At 46.8% G+C, this 21397-nt stretch overlaps 1 protein-coding gene across 13 annotated transcripts in view; it reads left to right on the forward strand.

Moving 5' to 3' along the window:
- ADAMTSL3 (ADAMTS like 3) overlaps nucleotides 1-21397 on the forward strand; it is a 258020-nt gene that overhangs the window by 232308 nt on the left and 4315 nt on the right. For 9 of the 13 annotated variants that reach the window (XM_057494774.1, XM_036931908.2, XM_057494777.1 and 6 more), the window contains 5 exons: nucleotides 2121-2303; nucleotides 4461-4577; nucleotides 9046-9229; nucleotides 11932-12136; nucleotides 17956-18056. In XM_057494774.1, coding sequence (XP_057350757.1) covers nucleotides 2121-2303; nucleotides 4461-4577; nucleotides 9046-9229; nucleotides 11932-12136; nucleotides 17956-18056 — 790 coding nt within the window. Of the gene's footprint in view, nucleotides 1-2120; nucleotides 2305-4460; nucleotides 4578-9045; nucleotides 9230-11931; nucleotides 12137-17955; nucleotides 18057-21397 lie in introns of those variants that run through there. The other 4 variants (XR_008994675.1, XR_008994674.1, XM_057494779.1 and 1 more) reach the window with 2 other exon arrangements.

Consider the following 21397-nt stretch of genomic DNA (forward strand, 5'->3'; position numbering starts at 1 on the left):
TCTACTCCCTCCTGATCACTGGTGCCTTTCTGCCTCCCCTGCTGGTTTCACCTCCTTCCTCTGATCTCTAGGAAGGCATGCCCAGGGCCAGTCCTCGGACATCAGTGTGCCACCCCCTCACGCTCAGGGAGTCCAATGCCATCTGTATGCTGACAACTCCTAAACATATCTGTCCAGCCCAGAACTTTCCTGTCAGTGAACAGATCCGGGTACCTGCCCAGCATGTCCCAGTGAATATCAGGTGTTTCAAAGCTAACATATCAAAACTGAGCCCCTGAGGTTGGCTCCCAAATGTGCTTCTCTCCTAGTTTCTTATCTCACAGAATTAGTGACGCCATTATTTCAGTTGCCTGTGCTAAAACCCTTGGTACCATTTCTGACCTGCTGTTCTCTCTCACACACCCCTCTATCTGGCAACAGCCCATTCCCAAATCTTCAAAATTTATCCACTTTCAACATATATCCAGAATCTGACCATTTCTCACCGCTTTCATTGCTACCATCCTGGTCCAAGCCATCGCGATCTCTGGGCTAGGTTGTTGTGACAGCCTCCTCACTGGTCTCCCCACCTCTGCCCTTGCCCCCCGTGACCTGTTCTCAGCACAGCAGCCCTTTAAAAGTGTGAGTCAGATCATGTCACTCCCTAAAGCTCTGCAGTGAAAGCCAAGCCTCCCAGGGGCCTGTAAAACTCCCCAGGATCTGAGCCCCCCCAGCTGCCAGCCCTCCGACCTTCAGTCACACCCTCACTGCTCACATCTCTGCAGCCACAGTGTTCTTTTATATCCCTCTAAAACTATTCAAAATACTAAAGTTCAGTAAGATAGCTATTTACAAGATAAATATGTAACTGTTCATAGCTTTCCTAATTTTCCACAATAAGCAACCATAATATATGGCAATAAAAGCTAGAAGATGCCTTTGAAAGAATTTATCAAGAGATATACAAGGCCTGCCTGCATTGTGGCTAAGAGATCAGTTCTGGAGTAAACTGCAAGAGTGTGAATCTCAGTTCCAATTTTACTAGCTGGTGAACTTAGGGAAGTTTAACCTCTCTGTGTGTATATATTTGTAGAGGAAACTACTGAAAAAGTATAGCACATGTTATTAGCCCTTCTCTGGGTATTTAAGTTGCAGCCTAATTTTAACAGGGCCAGCTTCCTAAGTTGTAAGATGGAGCTGACAACACCTGCTCCTCAGAGTGTGGGAATAACCAAGAAAGTGCCACATATTCACAGAGCACGTGTTCTGCCCACTGGAAAGTGCATGCCAAGAGTCGTTATAGTGGTGACATCTTTTTTGTCAGCAAGTCATCCCATGTCTGCCACATTCTCTCAGCCAGAGCATGGCAGGAGGAAAGCGCATCCTCAAAACCAGGTGCCTGGCTTTATCTCGGACGTCACCGGAGGCTGCGCGAGCTCTGAAGAATCAAATGAGGTTCCTCTGAGTTTCACATTCCACAGCCCAGCAAAATGCTGGCTTCTCAGGATTTGGGGGAAGAAATTCTTTCAATTCCTCAGGTTCCCCTCTGTGTCTAGAGATGTCGCTTACAACTCTGCACCTCACTATGTAGGCCTGTACTTGAAACTTAACACTTCTGTTTGTTGCCTGAAATAATCCTCTTTTGCAAAAGCATTAATGAACAAAACCTATTTCCCTGAAGATGTTATATTCCTCCTAAAGCAAGAACATTTCGTTGCATAGGCACAGTGAGCAACTTATTATCTATCTTAGGTATTTTTGTTTTCTAAAGACTTCTTTGTGACAATGCAATGCTGGGAATGTCTTTCTCTGTCTTCTTCTCCACAGTCACCCAGCTACACCAGCACCTCGTTCCAGCCACTCCCACATGACCCCCACCCATCTTCAGATTTCTCTCCCTTCCCAATACAAAGCAATGCCAGGCCCTTTGGCTCCAATCAGATGTGCATGAGGCCAAAGCCTTCTGCCTTAACCCGATCCGCACCTGCCCTGGAGGAGCTGTGGAGATAGAAACAGCCTGTCACACGTGCCTAAAGCTATTTACTGACTTGTGGTCAAAACGCTAAGTGGTCTTTGTCATGTGGTTCTGTGGCCCTGTTCTTAAAGGAATTTGCTTTGTCGTGTTTGTTTTTATTCCAAAGGTGTCCCTCAGCCTAATGTAACTTGGTGGAAGAGAGGAGGATCTCTGGGTGACAATGTTTCCTTGCTTTTCAATGGATCCCTGTTGTTGCAGAACATTTCCCTCGAAAGTGAAGGAACCTACGTCTGCACAGCCAGCAATGCTCTCGGAAAGGCAGTGGCTGCGTCAACGCTCCGCTTTCTGGGTGAGCGTCAACCTTGTTCTTCATGTGCCCCCATCCTGTGCACAAGGGGGGATGCAGTTTGTTGATTCTGGAGTCAGGGAGTAAACAAGAGGAACATTAAATGGTTCTAAGTATTGCTGCTATGCTCACTTACAAACAAGCGCTCAGTGTAACACTCGGTCTTACCAGTTCTTCTCTCAGAAGGTCGTGAAGTCTTTACCGCTTAAGAACCTGCCCTGGGGTATATATGCTTTTCTTATATGCTTTTCTGTCCGGAATCAAGACCCTTCATGTTCTGCCTCTTCATGGGCTTAACTCCTGACCCTGACCACCGTCAATAAGCAGGCTCTGAGTTCTGTTCAGTCAATGTGGTTTCATGCCCTTATGATTCAACACGCATGTGTGTGCACACACATGCACACCCCCATGCTGTTTCTCTGGGCATGTGGCTCCCTTTGTGCTGGGCTCCTCCACCTTTCTCCTGTTGCCCCAGTGTCTCCCATCCCCCCGGCCACCTGGACTCCTGTGTGGATCCTTCTCTGGTTCTCTCTGGCCTCCCCTTTCTCTTCCCCACTGCTCAGTACCTGGATAAGCCCTGACACACGTGGCTCTCTCTGATTCTTTTCTTTTTTATTCATAGTCCCTCAGCTGAACTGTGGGTCCCTTACTGGTAGAAACCATGTCTGATGTGTCTTTTTCAGACCTGAAGACATAATATGAAGCACACAGTAGGTGCTCAATAAATATTCATCAATTGAGTCTTAAGATGCCTCAATATTCTAATATGGAGAAGGTCGTCTCCATGTGTCCCTGGCTCGTGCGACAGGCCGGCTCCCGCTATCTGCCAGGCTCTCTGGGGCTCACTAAACTCTTGTCGCCAAAATGGGCTTTAAGTTCTCTGGCTTTTAGGACTCCATAAATAATACTTCCCTTCCCCACCAGAGCTTGGAACCAGTTGAGAGTTCATCACAGAAGTCACCAGATGGACCTTGAAGATCTTTTATTATTCCCCTTTGTAGCTCAAGCACCTGGCACAGGTGTGTTAAATAAGTGTTTCGTGAATGAATTAAATGAATCATTGGCAAAACTGGTATGAGATTATTGAACCCACTGCTGACCCACAGGGATGTTGGAAAAGAGCTTTCTCCTTCACTTTTCTTGCTGGCGGTTCAAGGAGCCCAGAGATGTGACTGGATGGGAAGGAACAGCGTAGGGGCCTGGAATAGTCGTCATGCGTGAAGCACGTTGGTGGTCATTAGCCTCTTTGGTATTTATAATAGCACGGTGTTGTGGGTGGTAATTTCTAATCATGTTCCACAAATGAGGAAACCTGAGGCTCTTAGAAATTTGTTGTAGAGCCCAAGCATGAAGTTTCCTTCAGTGTTCTGCATACTGCCCTTCATGGGCTCTCAGTGCTCATCAGCGAGGCACCGGTGACCCCCCTGGGACCCTTCCCAAGTAGCCTCTGTGGTCTTCTAGGATCTTGGTTCTATGGAACTATGGCAGATTTTCATCAGATGGCTCCACCAGTGTGCCTCATTCCTGAGCACCTTCCTCATACCCTCTGGCAAGTGCCAGCCTATGCCCTGCATCCCCAGGCCACGCAGGAGAGAGCACAGCTGTCCCAGTTCTGTCTGCACACCTCTTCTCAGAAGCCCCCCAAGCCCAGCAGCCCATGCCCTTGGTAGCTTGAATGAGGAACCTAGAATGTCGCACATCCACAGCGCCCAGCAGTCTTCCCCCATCCTCCTGCTCTTCTGCATAAGCTCCGTGACCTTTCCAAAAACCCCAGTCCTCACCACAGAGGGGCCCCCTTACACGACCCATTCTCCTGCTTCAGAGGGGCGGAGCTCTGCCGGACCCAGATGCTTCCTCGGCCCCTCATGGAATCGCGGTGAATATATGTTTTCCATCTTGTTAGTTAGGCTATGAAGACTGAAACCTTGCAGAGATGCCCTGTGTTAGCACAGTTAATAACTCAAACAAAAACCCTATAGTGTTTTTGTTCCACCCCCGAGCCCACACAGAGCTCCCAGATCTGGGTGAGCCTGGGCGCCCCGGGCACTCTGTTGGAACGGTTTCCGTCCTAGTAGCTGTAGTCTTTAAGAACGCGCAAACTAGAGCAGAAATTAAGTAATTTCTCATTGGTAAACAAATGTTCTTTTTTTTCCCCCTCAGGACAAAGACGGCCAGACAGTAAACTTGTATTTTCCAAGGACCGTAAAAATCATACGCTGCAGGCATCCAGCCCTGGAAATGGTAGCAGCGACGCAACACGAAAACCCCTTTCTCCAGGTCTGGGATTTTGTCTGTTGGGAGATTTGATGTTTGTAAGACATGTGCAAGGAGAAGAATTTACCTAAAAGACCCTCCATGTTTTGTACTTTACAATAAGTAAAATTCTTCCTAAGCCTTGGGCCAATGTTCCCCCATGCCCCTCAGCCTTCTGTGGTTTAACTTGTTCCTTCCATATTGAAATGTTTTTTTAAAAAAAATTTTACTCCTGAGGATGCCCGTGGAGCTCACACCCAAATGTGCACCATCATTTGTGATGATACAGGTATTGATCTTCCCGTTTTGAGACCATTGCCAACTTGGTCGTATCAATAGAGGAAGGATCTGCTGAGAATTCTGGAACCAATTCTTTCATTTTTTTCACCCCACATAGTAACTTTGTTATATATCAGTACTTGGTCAAGAAAACCTAATTTACGTTTTTCAAGCTTGCAGTACTGTTCGGGGGGCCAAGGGAGAGAAGTGGAGTTAAGAAAATCAGAAATGCTAGATTCACAAGAAACCAGTACTGATGGCCTCAGCTCCTTATAGCTCAAAAATGGGTAAATCGCAGGACACACGGAAGCTAGCAGTAGACCTCATGAGTTATTATGAATCTACTATACAGAAACAATGATGACTAAACCATTTCAAAAATCTGAGCAAGTGCTTCTCATTGGCAGAATATGTCCTACAGAATAAATCTCTGCCAATAGGAATTATAGGAACATAGTTCCTAGACTTCCACTTCCTGAGATGCAGGGGGAGCATAGAAGGGGAAAACAGTGTTGAGCCACCAGTCAACGATCCATGTAATTTATGACATCATTATCCAGGGGTATTTGGAGGATATACTTTCAGGCATAATACTACCATTATTATACTCACTATTATCCATTCATTCAACATTTGTCTAAGCCTGTTTGGGCTGCTGTAGACTGGGTGGCTTAACATCCAGAGACATTTATTTCTCATAGATCTAGAAGCTGAGAAGCCCAAGGTCAAGGCACCAGGTATCTGTTGAGCACCTGCTGCCCGGTTCATAGACAACCAACTCTTCGCTGTGTCCTCAGCTGGCGGAAGGAGTGAAGAGCTCCTGGGGGGTCTCTTTTATAAGGACACTAATCCCATTCACGGGGGCTCCACCCTCATGACCTAATCACCTGCCAAAGGCCCCACCTCTTGAGCCCATCACATTGGATGTTGGGTCTGACGTATGAATCGTGGAGGGACACAGCATCTCTAGCAGCGTTCAGCAAGTATGTGCCCAGTACTCGCTCTTGCCAGGACCGGGGATGCAGACGTGACCAACCCCGAGAGAAACTCAGCCTACAGAGGGAGGCGGTCGTGTAAACAGGTGCTTGAAGCAGGACAGGCGCTGTGACCAGAGGATGATGGAAGCATCCAGGAAGAGGCCCTGACTGTGTGCAGAGGTCAACCAGGTTTTCATATAGGTCACGATGTTTGTTCCAGGAAGGTGAAGAACATTTCAGGCAGAGGAACCAGGATGTGCAAAGGCAGAGAGAAGCTCCCCGTACCATGGACTGTGAAGATGAAAAGAACTCCTCCAAATCGATTAATAGAAATGTTGGACCGTTATGAGGCTGAGACTGCTGGTTAAAGCTGAAGCTTTGAAATATTTAAAAATTGTGTTTATCAGCACTGCCTGCATTGTTCTATCACCTCCTACACACACACGTGCACGTACACACACATGTGTGTACACACTGTGAAATACAGCCCTTCGGTGGATCCTTACCTTAGCATTTCGAAGAGATTCATTTATTAATTAAATAAACCCTTGTTGAGTCCTGAAGATATGACACGCCTAGTAGTGAACAGGACAGAAGAGACCCCCACCCTCGTGGACCTGACATGCCGGCAGGAGAGATGGACAGTGAACATGTCAGCAAATGAATATATAAGATATTTCCCCATGAGAAGGGCAATGACAGAAACAAAACAGGGTGGTGACATGGTGACTGGGCGAGGCCACTTCAGGAAAGGTGGTCAGGAGTGACGCGAGGAGGCCGTGTGAGCTTAGGCCGAGGGTGAGCTAGAGGCATCCGTGCAGAGACGTGAGCAGGGGGCATTTGTGGCAGAGGGAACAGTAACTTACGGGTCATACCGAGGGATCAGGCTTAATATGGTGGAGGAAAGAAGATTTAGGTGATGGGGGCCCGCGGAGCGAGGAGGAAAGGGGGGGGGGGGATGAAGATGGAGAGTTGCTGAGGGTCCAGGTAAAGATTGGAGTTTATTTCTAAAAAGTGGGAAGCCATTGAAGAGTCTTATATGGGAATGAGTAGCTAGCACTACTTTTCAAATGCATGTGTCAAAAATTGCCAAGCATAAAACAAAAACATTATCAAACTGGACCTCATCAAAATCTTTAAAATCTGCTCATCAAAGACACCGCTGAGTATACGAGTAGATAAGCCACAGACTAGAAAAAGATTGGCAGAATATATGCCTGATGAAGGACTTGTATCTAGAATATATGAAGAACCTCCTTAGGTTAGCAATGAACTCTCCCTTCCCTACCAAAGACCCGCAGGCATAAGGGCCTGAACAGACAGTTCACAAAAGGAGGCATACAGATGGCATCAGGGAAATGAAATGAAGGTCAAAACCACAATGAGATATGATTTCACAACTACCAGACCAGGGAAAACAAGAAGACCAACAATACCAAATTCTGGCAAGGATGCAAAGCGACTGAAACCCTCATACACTGCTGATAGGCTTGTAAAAGGATACAACCACTTTGGAAAAAGATACGGCCCTTTCTACTAAAGTTCAGCATAACCTACCATTGGCCCAGCCACTCCACTCAGCTACTGATTCAAGAAAAATGAAAACATATTGACAAAAAAAATTGTGTAGGAATGTTCATAGCAGCCTTTACTTCATCAAGGCCTCTGACAGGAGAATGGATAAACTGGTATATTCATACGGTGGAATATTACGTAGCAATAAAGAAAATGAACTGATGTGCACAAAAAGAGGGATGACCTCAAAATCATACATATCATATTATATCATACAAAGTCCAAGAACAGGTACCACTAATGGATGCTGATAGAAATGAGCAGGTAGTTGCCTGGGAGGGGAGGGGAATTGATTCAGAGAGGAATTGGGAAGCTTTTCCAGGTAATGAAATGTTACTATACCTTGTTTCGGATCATGGTTATGTTAATAATTCATAAAAATGCACACCTGATACCTGAACATTTTATGGTATATGAATTATACTTCAATTTAAAAACCCATGCTTTTTAAGAAGTGCATGTGCATCCTGTCTTGAGCTGTCAAGGCATCTTGGTGAAATGCAGCTATGTAGAAAGAGCTGGATTTGGAGTCAGACATACTTGGGATCCAGTCAAGTGGTCAGATGAGTGACCTTGGGAAAGTCACTGAGAATGTCTAGTTTCCACTTCTGCAAATAAAAATAATCTAATTCACAAGATGGCCATAGGATTAAATGAAAATCTGCTGTGAAAAGTGTCGAACTCAGTACCTGTCACCTGGGAGGTTCTCAATAAACAGCTATTTAAAAAAATGATTTTAAATAAACTGTAATCCTGGGGGGCCCAACCTAAACTCTCTATGACTCTGCTTTGCGGATGATGCCATGTGCAACTGAAGGCAAAAATTCAAGAGCCAGGAAGAAAAATCGGAAAACCGTAAGTTAAAGAAATCACTGTGCTACATGAGAGAGCCTGTGGACGCAGCTGGTAGCTGGAAATTACTTGGGATTATTACAGGAAAATCTGGCACCTTCTGTGATCATACCCAAATCTGCCATCATCCTGTTCTACCTCATCTTTTTCCAAATGTCAGAAGGGAAGGAAAGGCCATTTGGAATGGGGACTAAAATAAAACTATAATTATGGGAGGTGGTCAGCGTCAACTTTTCTAAAGGAAACGCCCATTTTTACCTGTCCAGATGTCTCCATGACAGATTATTTATGCAGTTTGAGGACTAATCTGAAGTTCAGACTAAGAATGGAAAAGTAGGACTGGAATTGAAATGCACCTTTACCCTTACTGCGTGGTCTCCCGTCCTTGCTGAACCATCTCCATTTCTCTGCCGGCTCCACCTCTGGGAAACTGCCTGTTAGGGCTTCGGCTGGAAGGCCACCCTGCTGCCCCCCCGGCTCGGCGTGGAGAGGGCTGAGCAGGCAGCGCCTCCCTCCGCTCGGGGCTTTGTCCGGCACGTCTCCTTGGCCTTCGGTAGACTCTCTCCCAGGCTGCGGGCCAAGAGCCCTGTTCTGGCCGCCCTTCCCACCGGCTGTTACAGTAAGTTAGGTGAGGGGAAATGGGGGCTCAGGGGCGCTCTTGCAGCTGGTGCTGGCTTTCTCTGTGTGCTACTCAAAGAGGCAGACAGGCAGCTCCCCAGAAAACGGCTCGCGGTGGTCCGTGACCATGCCGTCATCCTCCCCCACGCGGGGCCGACCTGACCGTCCTGACCGTCCCTTCCCTTCCCTAGAGCCCTTCTGGGAGCTTGGAAACTGGACACATTGCTCTGCCTCCTGCGGCCCCTTGGGAGTGCGCGTTCGGAGGCCCCAGTGTGTGCTGGCCGACGGGCGGGAAGTGAGCGAGGCCCGCTGTGGCCACGTCCAGAAGCCACCGGCCGGGGTCCAGCCCTGTAACATCCGGGACTGCCCCGCGAGGTACGTGCCGTCTCTCTTCTCATCTCAGTACCTAGTTGCTGCTTGCTTTGAGAGGCGCAGTAATTTGGACTTAAGAAGTCCGCCACTGAGGTTTACTTAGCAGGATCCGTGTAGCCAGGCTTCCTGCTCAGCGCCTCCCCGTCCCCTGGCAGGTAGGTGCTGGTCGTTTCCTGCTTCACGATGGGAAGGCTCCCGAGGCCGCACGGTTACAGAGGCCAGGGTTGAAACTGTGTTGGTCTGATGCAGGCCCCGCCTGTGCTCGCTGCCCGTACTTGCTTCCTGCATTCCCAGCGCTGTTTGCTCCTGAGGAGCCCAGAGAAGCTGACCTCAGGGTTTGCCCAGGAGGTAACGCGGTGGCCAGAACCGCCAGAGGCACTTCCTAGATTCTACCCCTGGCAGTAAAACCTATGAATAGAGGATACAAATCAATAGTTTAATCAAACGTCCCAGGCCCAGCTCATGATCTCCAGCCGACCTGCTCAGACCCCAGGGTCCAGATCTCAACGACTGGATCCGAGACCCCTTCTTCTCTCATTTCCATCCGTTCCCATCAATTTCTACTGTTGCGCCTGGAGTCCGAGCCACCATCATTTCTTACATGGACTATTCTGGGGCCACCTCATTCTTGTCCCCATCCCTAGGGTGCCTCCCACCGTATGAGCAGATCATCTTTCACAATACAAAGTCCTCATGAAGCTCCTTTGTTTAAAACCCTTCAGTGACTGGCTGTTCTTAGGACAAAGGTCAAAATGCTTAGCACTCAACAGAAGCTCAGTAAATATTTGCTGCCTGACTGAATAAATGGGTCAAAGACTGTAAGTCCTTCCATGCTTGAGCCTCCAGCCACCATTCTATCTGTCTCCCCCGGCCTGGTTATCTGATCTACATCCACAGTGGTCTTTTTTTTGTTCCTAGATCATGCCATTCTCTCTCCTGATTCAGAGCCTTTTCACATGCTGTTCCCTCTACCTACCTATAACACTGTTCCCTCTCTTTTCCCTTAGTTATTTCTATTCATCTATTTTCAGGGAGACGCTTCCTGACCTTAGGCCTCCAAACTAAACCCAGCCCTGTGCTGTGTGTTTTTAATATTTCCTTACCATTCTTCAGAGCTCTTAGCACAATCTGTCTTGCTTTCCCACGAGACTGGCAGCTCTGTGAGAGTAACTCCATGACTATTTTGTTTCACACTTTATTTCCAGCACTTGCACAATGTCTGCCCCATATATGTCTCTAAAAATATTGTGAAATGAAGGAGTTAATGATTGAATAGCACAGTCCCTTGCAGATAACTGACCAGATGGAACCAAAATCCACAGTGGAAAAAACCCAACAAACAAATCATAGTAGCATTTATTGGGCACAAACCTAGGAGGTTGACACTATTATTAAGCCCATTTTACTGAGGATAAAATGGAGGTGTGCTTAATGTCACTGCCTTCATGCAGATTCCCATACTGGGTGCAACCGTTGTGCCTTAGAGGCACGCGGGAGGCAGGTCACACTGTAAAATAAAACAGATGCTTGGCTCATGACCTTAGAAGAACTATGGAGAGTGCAGGCACCAGGCACCCTGACTGGCATCTTCATACCCATCGCAGTCTTCAAAGGAGGACCTCCTGCTAAGGGCCATCCGTCACTCAGGGGGCAGCAAGTGAATGCTGCAGGAACTAGCAGGGAAACTGATCCTAGAAAGCTGCTTTGTATCAGTGTCTGAGCCTCACCAAGTGGAAAGGATCTGCACAGGGAAATTTCTCAACAGCCTTGTTTATTAAATATTCTCAAGCCTTTTGCACACTCTTAGCATGAGCAGAGCCAGGTCTCTATTAACACACTAAAAATAAGATCTAATGGTACATTGATTTTGAAGTGATGATGAATAGAAGTGATTTTGTGAGATGCCTGCCGCTTGGTAATGTCATGAGAAGCTGCTGTCGGCAGCACAATCTGGGGATTGCTAGTGCTCCGTATTTTGTGGCCTTCATTCATAATGGAAGGAAATACCAAATTTCAGTTGGAGCCTAGTGTCAATGAAAAGCACAATTCTTTCGGCAGTCACGTCCATAGCTCCCTGGAGAATGGTCCTCAGTTTGGGGCCCCCCAGCACCCCCGCTCTGCAGAATCCCAGCAGCCACTCGAGCACCTTCAGGACAGACTCAGTATGGCAGAGGTTTCCGGTTCCGGCGTCCCCTGGCATTACTACAACGTGAAGCTCAGGGTCAGGTGAATCTCAATCCAGTCCTGGCTCTGCTGGCGTATTATTAGGCAACCATATCCTGGTTATCTAACCCCCTGGGTGCTGGCTTCTTCCCTATAAGAGTGGGAATAACATGAGAATCACGTAAGATATGTGTACACCTCTCACAGAGCAAACAGTTCATAGGTGCTTTAAAAATATTTCCTTCACTTTCATTTCAGTGAGTAGAATGCCACCTTTTTGAAATCTCCACTCAGTTTGCCCTATTTCTCCTCTCTGGGGCCACGTAAGTGACAGTGCCAGTATGCTTGAAGATGGCCGTACCCACCCTGGGCTGCTTGTCTCTACGTGGGGTTCGGAGTAAGAGGAAACCAGAGAGGGAGGCCGCAGAGACGCGGGGCGGCCGCGAAGCAGCCACAGTGTCAGGATCCACGTTACTCCTTTGCAGACGTCCCGGAGGTCTGGCACGCGAGCCCTCCCTAACCGCTGTGGTGTCCGTCCCCAGGTGGTTCACGAGCGCGTGGTCAGAGTGCTCCGTGTCCTGCGGGGAAGGACTCCACAGCCGGCAAGTGACATGCAGGCGTGGAAGAGCCGACGGGACTGTGCAGGTGATGTCCCCAAGGGCCTGCACCCCCAAAAGCAGGCCTCTGGGAAGAAGGCCGTGCTCCACTCGCCCATGTGGCCAGGGGGTCATTGAACCAGGAGGCCAGGTAAAGCTGACACGTGTAGTGTTTTGACACTATAATCATCACCTTGTTTCTAATACATTTTGGGGTGTGGGGTGGGGACTCTGATCGGTCTAAAATAAATGTGTGTGTCTGACTTCAAGGATCACCTTTGGAAACCATAGTATCTCTGTCTTCCAATACAAGGCGACCACGGTTGGGCCGTTTGAAGGCAGTAGTTTGCTGACAGAAGCCCCAACATGGGCTAGTCTGGTGCTTGGGAGTCAGAGCCGCCTCTGGGAAGGAGCAGGGCCACCTGAATGACACGGGCATAAACGCTCAGAACCCGCATCCCAAATGCCACCTTGAACAATATGATGATAAAAAATATTGGTGAAAAAAATTATAAGGAAATGCACAGGAACACAGTGTATTAGTCTGCTAGGGCTGTCTTAGTAAAACACCAGAGTGTGTGCCTTAGACAACAGGAATTTACTTGCACACAGCTCTGCAGGCTAGAGGTTCAAGATCAAGGTTCTGTCAGGGTTGGTTTTGGTGAGGCCTGTCTGGCTTGTAGACAAGCCACGGGGTCACCATGTTTTCACATGGTCCCTGTGCACTGGGAGAGACGGGGGTTTCTGGTGTCGCATCTTCGTGTGAGAGCGCTGTCCCTGTTGGATTAAGACTCCACCCTTGTGGCCACATTCAGTGCCTCTGATAGACCCCCTCCCACCCCCAGTCACACTGGCGGTTCAGCATGTACATTTTGAGGGCATGTAGTTTGGCCCATAACATCCCACCCTCTGGACCCCAAAGTTCATGTTCTTCTCACATGCAAAATATACTCACTCCATCCCAATATCCCCAGAAATCTTAGCCCATTCCAGCATCAATTCTAAGTTCAAAGTCTCACTAAATGTCACCTAAATCGGGTATGGGTGAGAAATGAGTCATCCTGGGGCAAAATCCCTCCCCAGCTATGAACCTGTGAAACCAGTATATTTCCAAAATACAACAGTGGGACACACATAAAATAGACATTCTGGTTCCAAAGGAGAAAAATCAGAAAGAAGAAAGGGGTGATGGGTCCCAATCAAGCCCCAAATCTGGAAAAGCTGATTCCATCAATCTCAAGGCTTGAGAATGATTCTTTAGCTCGGTGCTCTGCCCCCCAGACTCACTGGAGCAGGAGCATTGCTCCCTGGCCCGAGGCAGCAGCCTGACCACTGTGGCCCCTGAGCCCTGGGCAGGGGCAGCTTGGCCACCGAAACTGAGATGAGGGGCTGACCCTTCAGTCACTGAGAAAGGAACAGCCCTTCCTACGGGCCGGCAGTCGGAGGGGCAGCGCTAATGATCCCTGACAGCCTCTGGGGTTATTCTTCACTTTCCTTGAAGGATGAGGATGCTTGCAGTTGAATAGCCTTATTATCCCACCTGCAGAATCCTAAAGGTTCAAACGCTTTCCTTTATTGTCCCCCCTCTGTTCCCTTTAGTCTAAACCAGCATCGTCTCTGCTGGTACAAACCCATCTTTATTCTGGGCTTCTGCTGGGATGGCGATTAACTCTGTGGGTGATCTCCTTCTGGGGTGACTGTCCAGCCACATCTTCTGTGTTCCGTCCAGGACACACCTTCTCATTCTTTGAAATATGGGTGGACTGAGAATTTTCCAAATCTCAAAGCGCTGGTTCCTTTTTCTTCATGATTCCTTCGCTTTACCCGTCTCCTCTCACATTTTGCTCTAAGCATTAAGAAGCCAGGTGTGCCTTGAACACTTTGCTTAGAAACCACCTCAGAAAAATATCCAGTTTCATCACTGGCAAATTCTACCATCCACAAAACACTAGACCCCAATTCAGCCAAGTCGGGGGCCACTCTATAATGAGGATTGCCTTTATTCCAGTTTCCAGTAACATGTCCCTTGTTTCCACCTGAAACCTCACGGGAATCACTTTGAATGTTCATCGTTCGACCAACTTTCCCTTCAAGGCAATCTAGGCTTTTTCCAGCATGTGCTTTAAAACTCTCCCAGCCTTCCCCCATCACCCAGTTCCAAGGCCACTTCCATGTTTTTAGGTATTTGCTGCACCTCCCTTCTGGGTACCAAATCTGAGCACCTTGGATTAGGGTCCTCCAGAGAAACAGAACTAGTGGGGGGAGAAATATAGATACATATACATAAAGACAGTCACCCTTTCTACTGATTACACGAGGCCCACCCACACTAGAGAGAGCAGTCAGCTTTCCTCAGGTTGCTGGGTGGGAGGCGTTGTGCACTTTCCTCCGTCCTTGTCCCGCCATGACAAAGAACTGAAGGGCAGACACACAGTAGTGAAGCAGAGTAAAAGTTTCATTTAAAGTTACTTAGAAAGTGCGAGCGGAGCGACTTCAGAGACAGGAGCGCCCTGAAAGGTTGGGGATTCCCCCTTTTAAGGATTTTTTTCAGGAATGTGATAAAGGGCTGGGGGTGTGGACTTGTTAAGTGGTCTCAAGTATCTTTGATGAGATGTTAAGTTTCTTATCAGTCCTCTAGCTAATCCTGCAAAGTTAGCTTATCAATCAAAACTGTCCGCCCTTCCTCCGAGGTGGTCAGAGTTATCTGCTGTGTGGTAAAGAGCATGTTAAGAATCTTTCTTCTTAACTTCCTGGGTTTTTTCAAAATGCAATTTTGGCTTTAAGGTGGGATCTCCCTGTCTTTTTATGCTGTTTGTAGGTGGGCCTTTTAGCAGGCTGGAGGAAATCTTACAATGATCTAATTGACACAATGAAGACATGGGCTGTGCCAATACTTTTCCTTATCTATGCAAGTTGCTCTTGACCTTTTGATCTTTAACTGATTAACTCATTAACTCTGGCTCTTTGCTGGATTTCTAGTTTTAAATGGTTAACCAAATCTTTTCTAGGGGACTTTACTGACCTTTTTCTCTTTCTACCCCACTCATGTCTGTTTTCCTGCCTAACAAGATGACCAATTTAAATGTTAATCTCATCTAAAAACAACATCACAGAAATACCCAGCATAGTTCTTGACCAAATATCTGGGCACACCATGGCCCAGGCAAGTTGACACATAAAGTTAACCATCAAGTTAACCCACAAAGAAAAATATATGTGTATCATTGAAACACATAAAGTTAAGTTGGACAAATACAGGTATGCTTAGTACTGTGAAGATGTCCATTTTTGGAATTTAAGGTAATCCTGGCATCCATATGGGAGAACAAATGAGGACAAGAAATTTTAGAAAGACAGATTGTTAGAGGTATGGAGAGATTTGCCTTACCTGAAAGGGTATCTCGCCGCGACCCTCCTTACCCCAGAATGACTCAGGAGACGCGGCCACGCAAGAGATTTTATTATCTGAAAGAGGAAGTGGCTGCCCCAGAGAGAGGGAGCAGCAGCTCGTGGGTGAGGAAGCGCGTTTGGAAGGAGTAGGGGTAGGGGGTGTTCTGCATTGGTGATTGGATCTTAAGGGGTGGGGGTCTTAGCGTCCCAGAATGTGCCTTCATTATCCAGTGCCAGAAGCTGTTGCAAAGCTGTTTTAGGTAAAGTAGTGCAGAATTAGTGCAGCAGCAGACATGAGCCGTGGAATATAACTAGAGCCCAGAAACAGACCTGTGTTAAGTGGGTTTAAAGTTCAAAGGTGTTAATCAGAGGGGGAAGAATGGTTTTTAAAAGATAGTATAAAACTAAAAATGTTTTTTTAAGGCAATGAAGGAAGATCTAAATAAATGGAAAGACAACCCATATTTATGGATCAGAAAACTTAATATTGTTAAAGGGGCAACACTCCCCAAAGTGATCTACAGATTCAGCACCATCCCTATCAAAATCCAAGCTGATCCGGAATCCAAATGGAAATGTAAAGGACCCAGAATAGCCAAAACAATCCTTAGAAAGAACAAAGCTGGAGGGCTCAGATCAATTTCACACCTCACTACACAGGCGTAGTGTTCGGGAGGGCATGGGGTAGACGCGCAGACTAAGGAGATGGGATTGAAAGGCCAGAGGTCAATTCATGTATCAGTGCCAGCTGACTTCCTAAAAGGGTGACAAGACCATTTGCTGGGGAAAGGATAATCTCTTCAACAAATGGTACAGGACAATTGGGCACCCACAGAGGAAAGAAGGAAGTTGGAGCCCTAGTTTACACCATATGCAAAAAATTAACTCATAAAGACCTAAATTTAAGAGCAAAGCTGTAAAACTCTTGGAAAAAAATGTAGATATAAATATTCATGCCTTAAATTAGGAAATTGTTTCTTAGATATGACATCAAAAACATCACAAGCCACAAAAACAAAAAAGATAAATTGGACTATGTCAGAATTAAAACTTGAGCTACAAAGGACATAATCAAGAAAGTGAACAGATAACCTGCAGAATGGAGGAAAATAATTAAAAATCATATATGTGAAAAGGAACTTGTATCTAAAATATATAACACTCACAACACAATAATAAAAACACAAGTAATGGTTCTGAACAGGCATTTCTCCAAGAAGATATACAGAAGCACATGAAAATGTACTCAACATCATTATTATTAGGGAAATGCACATCAAAACCACATGGAGATACCACTTCACACCCACTACCATTAATCAGAGAGATAATAGCAAGTGCTGGTGAGGATGTGGGGAAAGTAGAGTCTTCTTACATTGCTAGGGGGAGTTTGAAGCACAGTCTGGCAGTTGCTCAAAAGGTCAAGCACAGGGTTACCATGTGACCCGGCAATTCCATTCAGAGGCATATATACCCAAGAGAAATGAAAACATAGGTCCACACCAAAACTTGTACAGTGAATGCTGATGGCAGCATTATTCATAATTACCAGAAAGTGGAAACAACTTAAATCACAAGCCATAATCACAAAAAGGGGAAAAATGAAAAGATACATAAAATGGGTTATTTCTACAATGGAATATTACCTGGCCATTAAAAGGAATGAAGTACTGATATATATTACAAAGTAGATAAAATTTGATGGTAGAGGGTAAATAAGGCAAGAGATGCACAAGACCGTATACTGTATGATGCCATTATACGCAGTGTCTAGAATGAGTAAATCTGTAGAAACAAAAAGTGGATCTGTGCATGTCTAGGCCTGGGGGGAGAGGCGATGGGGGGATCTGGGAGGAACTGGTAAACAATGTGGGGTTTGTTTTTGGATGATGGAAGATTCTAAAAGTGTGGTGGTGAGTGCCCGACTCTAAAAAGCATTAAATCGGATACATTAAAGGGGTATTGTATGGTATGTGAATTTTATCTCAAAGTTGTTGGCAAAAAAAAAAAAAGATAGGATGGAGGATATTGGTTAATAATGTAAGAAAGGTAAGTAAAACCAGAGCCTAAACCCGGAGCACACACCCGAATAAATTCTGGCTTTATTAAAGTGCTCAAAGTAAAATCAACCTGAAATAGAGCTATCATGACGGGAGAGATGTTTTCAAGCATGAAACAAATTATAAGAAAAAAGTTAAGAAGTATTAGGAATATACATAGCAAATTTAAGAACTACACATCAAAATTATTCCTTTTCTGCAATTGCACTCACCTTACCACCCAAGCCTCCATTCTTGCTCAGAGTAAGAAAATGCAGACGTGCCGGTTGCTTGCGGTTTCAGGCCCAGCCGTTGCTGGACCCTAAGCCCCATCAGTCGGAGACTGGCCCTGCCTTCTCCCTTCCCCGCAGAGTGGTCGCAGCTTCGGGGATGGGGGGGATACGCGGGCGCCTCCCCGGTGCCCCTTGGAGCTGCGCTCCCGCCCTGCCTCCCACCCCCGGGCAGCCGACCCCCGGAGCTGGGCTTTGGTTCCAGGCAGGAGCTCGCGGGGTTGTTAACATGGTGTTTTGCTTTGTTCCAGTGTCGCGGACGCTGCCTGGGCCACACGGTGGGGACGCAGCGGCAGTTCGGGGTATGTCAGCACCACACCGGCTCTCACTCTGACTGCGGGGACAGGAAGAGGTACTGCCCCCCCCGCCCCCAGGCAACAGCCCCCTCCCCTGCCTCTGTCCTGACCGTGGCTGCCTGCTAACGGAGCTGCTTCTGTCTGCAGGGCTCACAGTGGACAAGCCCTTCACATCGTGATTTCTTGCAGTGCCACCCTCAATAGGATACGATACGCTAAATATTAATTAATCTGTACTATTTATAATTGCAAAGTATATTATGTGGGTGTTCAGCAGAGGGAGAGGCACCCCAACCAGAAAAAAGAGTAGCTTGAACAGGCAGATGTTTCTCCCTCTGTATTCCAGGCTGGTGGAGCCCGATCACCTTCCATTCAGGCTCACAGGTTAAATCTCCCTAATGCTTTCAATGAACTGCTTTATCCCTCTGTTTGCAAACTGTTTTCATTAGGCTATTGATTGGCCCAGGGGTTTAGCCAAGAATAAAATAAGCTTTTATCTTGTTGAGGGCCCTAAACAAGAAAGGAGCTTGCTGTTCTCCTGCATGAAAGTCTGAGCGGGTAGGTGGTGCAGACGAACAGCGCTGTGTGTGAGGTCGCGGAGAGCCCCAGACCCCTTCCACCTGGCGACCCCCCCAACCGGGAGCGTGCCCCACCAGAAGAGGGCCAGGCGAGAGGCTGAAGGGCACGCTGGTCAGGGGCTCTGGCATTCTGCTATTCTCCTACGGTGTGACCTTGGCTGACCAGTCTCCTTATCTGCAAAATGGGGTGTGTTAGGGTCCATTGGAAATTAATGGTGGGCAAGTTTTGATTGGCTTACTTAGTGTGAAGCACCTAAGCAGCCAACTGATAGGAGGTGCCCCACATCCTGAGTCTTGAGGGAGGAAAGAAGACCTTGGCAGTCGGCTCAGGTACTGTTTTGAGACTTGAGTGAGGTTTGGCAACATAATGTCAGTTGCATTTCAAGCCAGAACCATCCTCCTCAACTAGGAAATGTTTGGGACAGCCGCCTTCTTTCTCAGCAGACCATCTGGTTTCCCATTTTGCTGAGAAGATAGAGACCACACAGCGTGTGCTATGTTATCATCCCAGAAGTTTCACCCTGCTCTCTCACGGAGGTTTGGAACAGACACCCATGTGGATGGAGTGAGGCTTTCAACATACCAGACATATTTTTCTGAAACTTGCTGTTTGTACTTATCGATGTATTATAGACCTTTTTTCCATTGTAGTACACAAGATTCACTCTCTTCTTTTTAACTGTTTTATTTAATATTATCTCATTGTATTGCTGATGGACATTGAATTGTTTTGTTTTTTGTTGTTATTATGAGCAAATGCTGCAGTAAACATCCTAGAACACACTATCTTTATGCACAAAGGGTAATGTTCTCATATGATAGATTTTAGGTATGGAATTGAATTGACAGGCATGTTTATTCTGATAATACTAAATTCCCATCAAGGTGTCTGTACCAACAGTGTATGAGAGTTGCTTCCTTTTTCATCAACATTATATAGATTTTCCATTTTAAAGAAATGTTTGCCCATCTGATGGATGAAAACTTGTATCTTACTATAATTTGTACTTTTCTGATTACTTTTTTTTTTTTTTATGTCTTTTGGCTCCTGTATTTTTTTCTCCAATCCATCTACTTTTTTCCTTGTCTACGACAGTTATGCTTGGCCAGGCCAACCTATTGGTCTACCTCGATCCATCCTTCCTCCCTCTAACCCGGTCTCCACACTGCAGCCAGAGAAATCTTTCCCAAAATGCAAATCTGATCAAACCACCAGCCCACCCCATTTCCTGCTAGCTTAAAATCACTGTAGCAGCTTCACTTGCTCTTAGGAAGATTAACCAAAATCCGTAATGTGGCTTATAAAATGCTGCACAGTCACCTCCTCATCCAAGACCTCACTCTGCCTTCCAGCCGCATTAGCCGCATTGTTCTTTCAGCCCCTTGGATATGCCGTGAATGTTCCAACCACTGGTAACAGAAGCAGGAAGGAGAAAAGAGAGAAAGTAAAAGGCATGGAAAGATCTATTAGGAGATTCAATTTCTGATTAGATAGAGTTTCAGAAAAAGATGTGGAAATAACTGGCAGGGTAGAAATTTTTAACAGAAATAATAGAAGAAAACTTCCTAGAGCTTTAGGGGAAAAGAGTTAAGTTGCCTTTCATTTTCTTTATGATTTCTGTTTTCTCCAGGGTTGGCTGTTCTGCTTTTATATCCTGATGCTTTTCTTACATGCTGTTGGTTTTCCTCAAATATCTGGTGGTTTATGGATGAAAGTCTAAGTTAGTTTCGAGAGCTACTGTGCATTTCTTTTGAGGTTTTCTGGCCCTGTCAGTTCTTCTGCTGTCTGGATGTGCTGACTTTGGGTTCCAGGAAGGCAGTAGATATCAGGTCTCCCCTTACACTGCATGGAGAGGGCACAGTGGGCGAGACGGTGAGCCCCAGTGCCGTACTGGGGCCTCCGTAAATGTTAGAAGGTATTTTATGGGGCGTGACATCATTAGTGACCTGGGTAGAGGATCAGTGGTGAGCAGGCCATCTACTAGCCTCCTCTGCAGGCCCTGGAAGGGCTTGGAAGGTATGGGCCCCACCAGAAAGTGTTATAGAGGGGGGTAAGGATGACCAGGTCAGAGACACCCCACGCCTGTGGCAAGAAGACAACATGGGGACCCGAGCAAATGCTTGGGGACATGGAGAATTTTCCCCAAAGCAATGATTCCTGACCTTAGACAAGAGTCGGAATTACCCAGGAAGTTTCCTTAAAAAAAAAATTCTTGGGCCTCAAATTGCACTTGGTGACTCAGAATCTTTGGGAAGGGAGCCCAGCAAGTTATATCTTTTTAAAGCTGCCCACGTACTTCTGACAACCAGCCAGCCTTGGAATCTACTGCCCTCCCAGATCAGTGGTTCCATGTGACCACTGGTGACCGGGGTTATTTGAGGTAGGAGCGGACCGAATAGGAGTGAGAAACTGAGACAGACCAGTAGAAACAGGGTTACTTTATGATTTCTGCTGCCATTTCTACTTCCATGTTTTAGACAGAAAAACACAAGTCCCCAGTGGTGCGCATGGTGCCAGTGCCCAGACTGGGCCCCCTAGCTCAGGTGTCCCCACCCCCAGCCCTGGCCAGGGGGAAGTGATGTGCTCTGCTGGACCTGCCGTCCATTCTGTCACTGGATCCCCAGTGACCAGCCTGTGGCTTCAGCTTCTGCCTTGCTCTCTAGCTCCCTGGGCGCCTCCCGTCTTTTCTATCCGGGAAGCTCACTGGTTGCTTCTGACTCCCCACTGGCCCTGCCTTCCGTCGAAGCAGAAATGGCTCTGTGATTTAAGGTCCTCCGGGCTAGAAATAACAAAAGTCAGCTCGGAGTGATTTATACAA

This window comes from Manis pentadactyla, chromosome 18 (genome assembly GCF_030020395.1).
Source record: "Manis pentadactyla isolate mManPen7 chromosome 18, mManPen7.hap1, whole genome shotgun sequence".
In the NCBI taxonomy this organism is placed as follows: Eukaryota; Metazoa; Chordata; class Mammalia; order Pholidota; family Manidae; genus Manis; species Manis pentadactyla.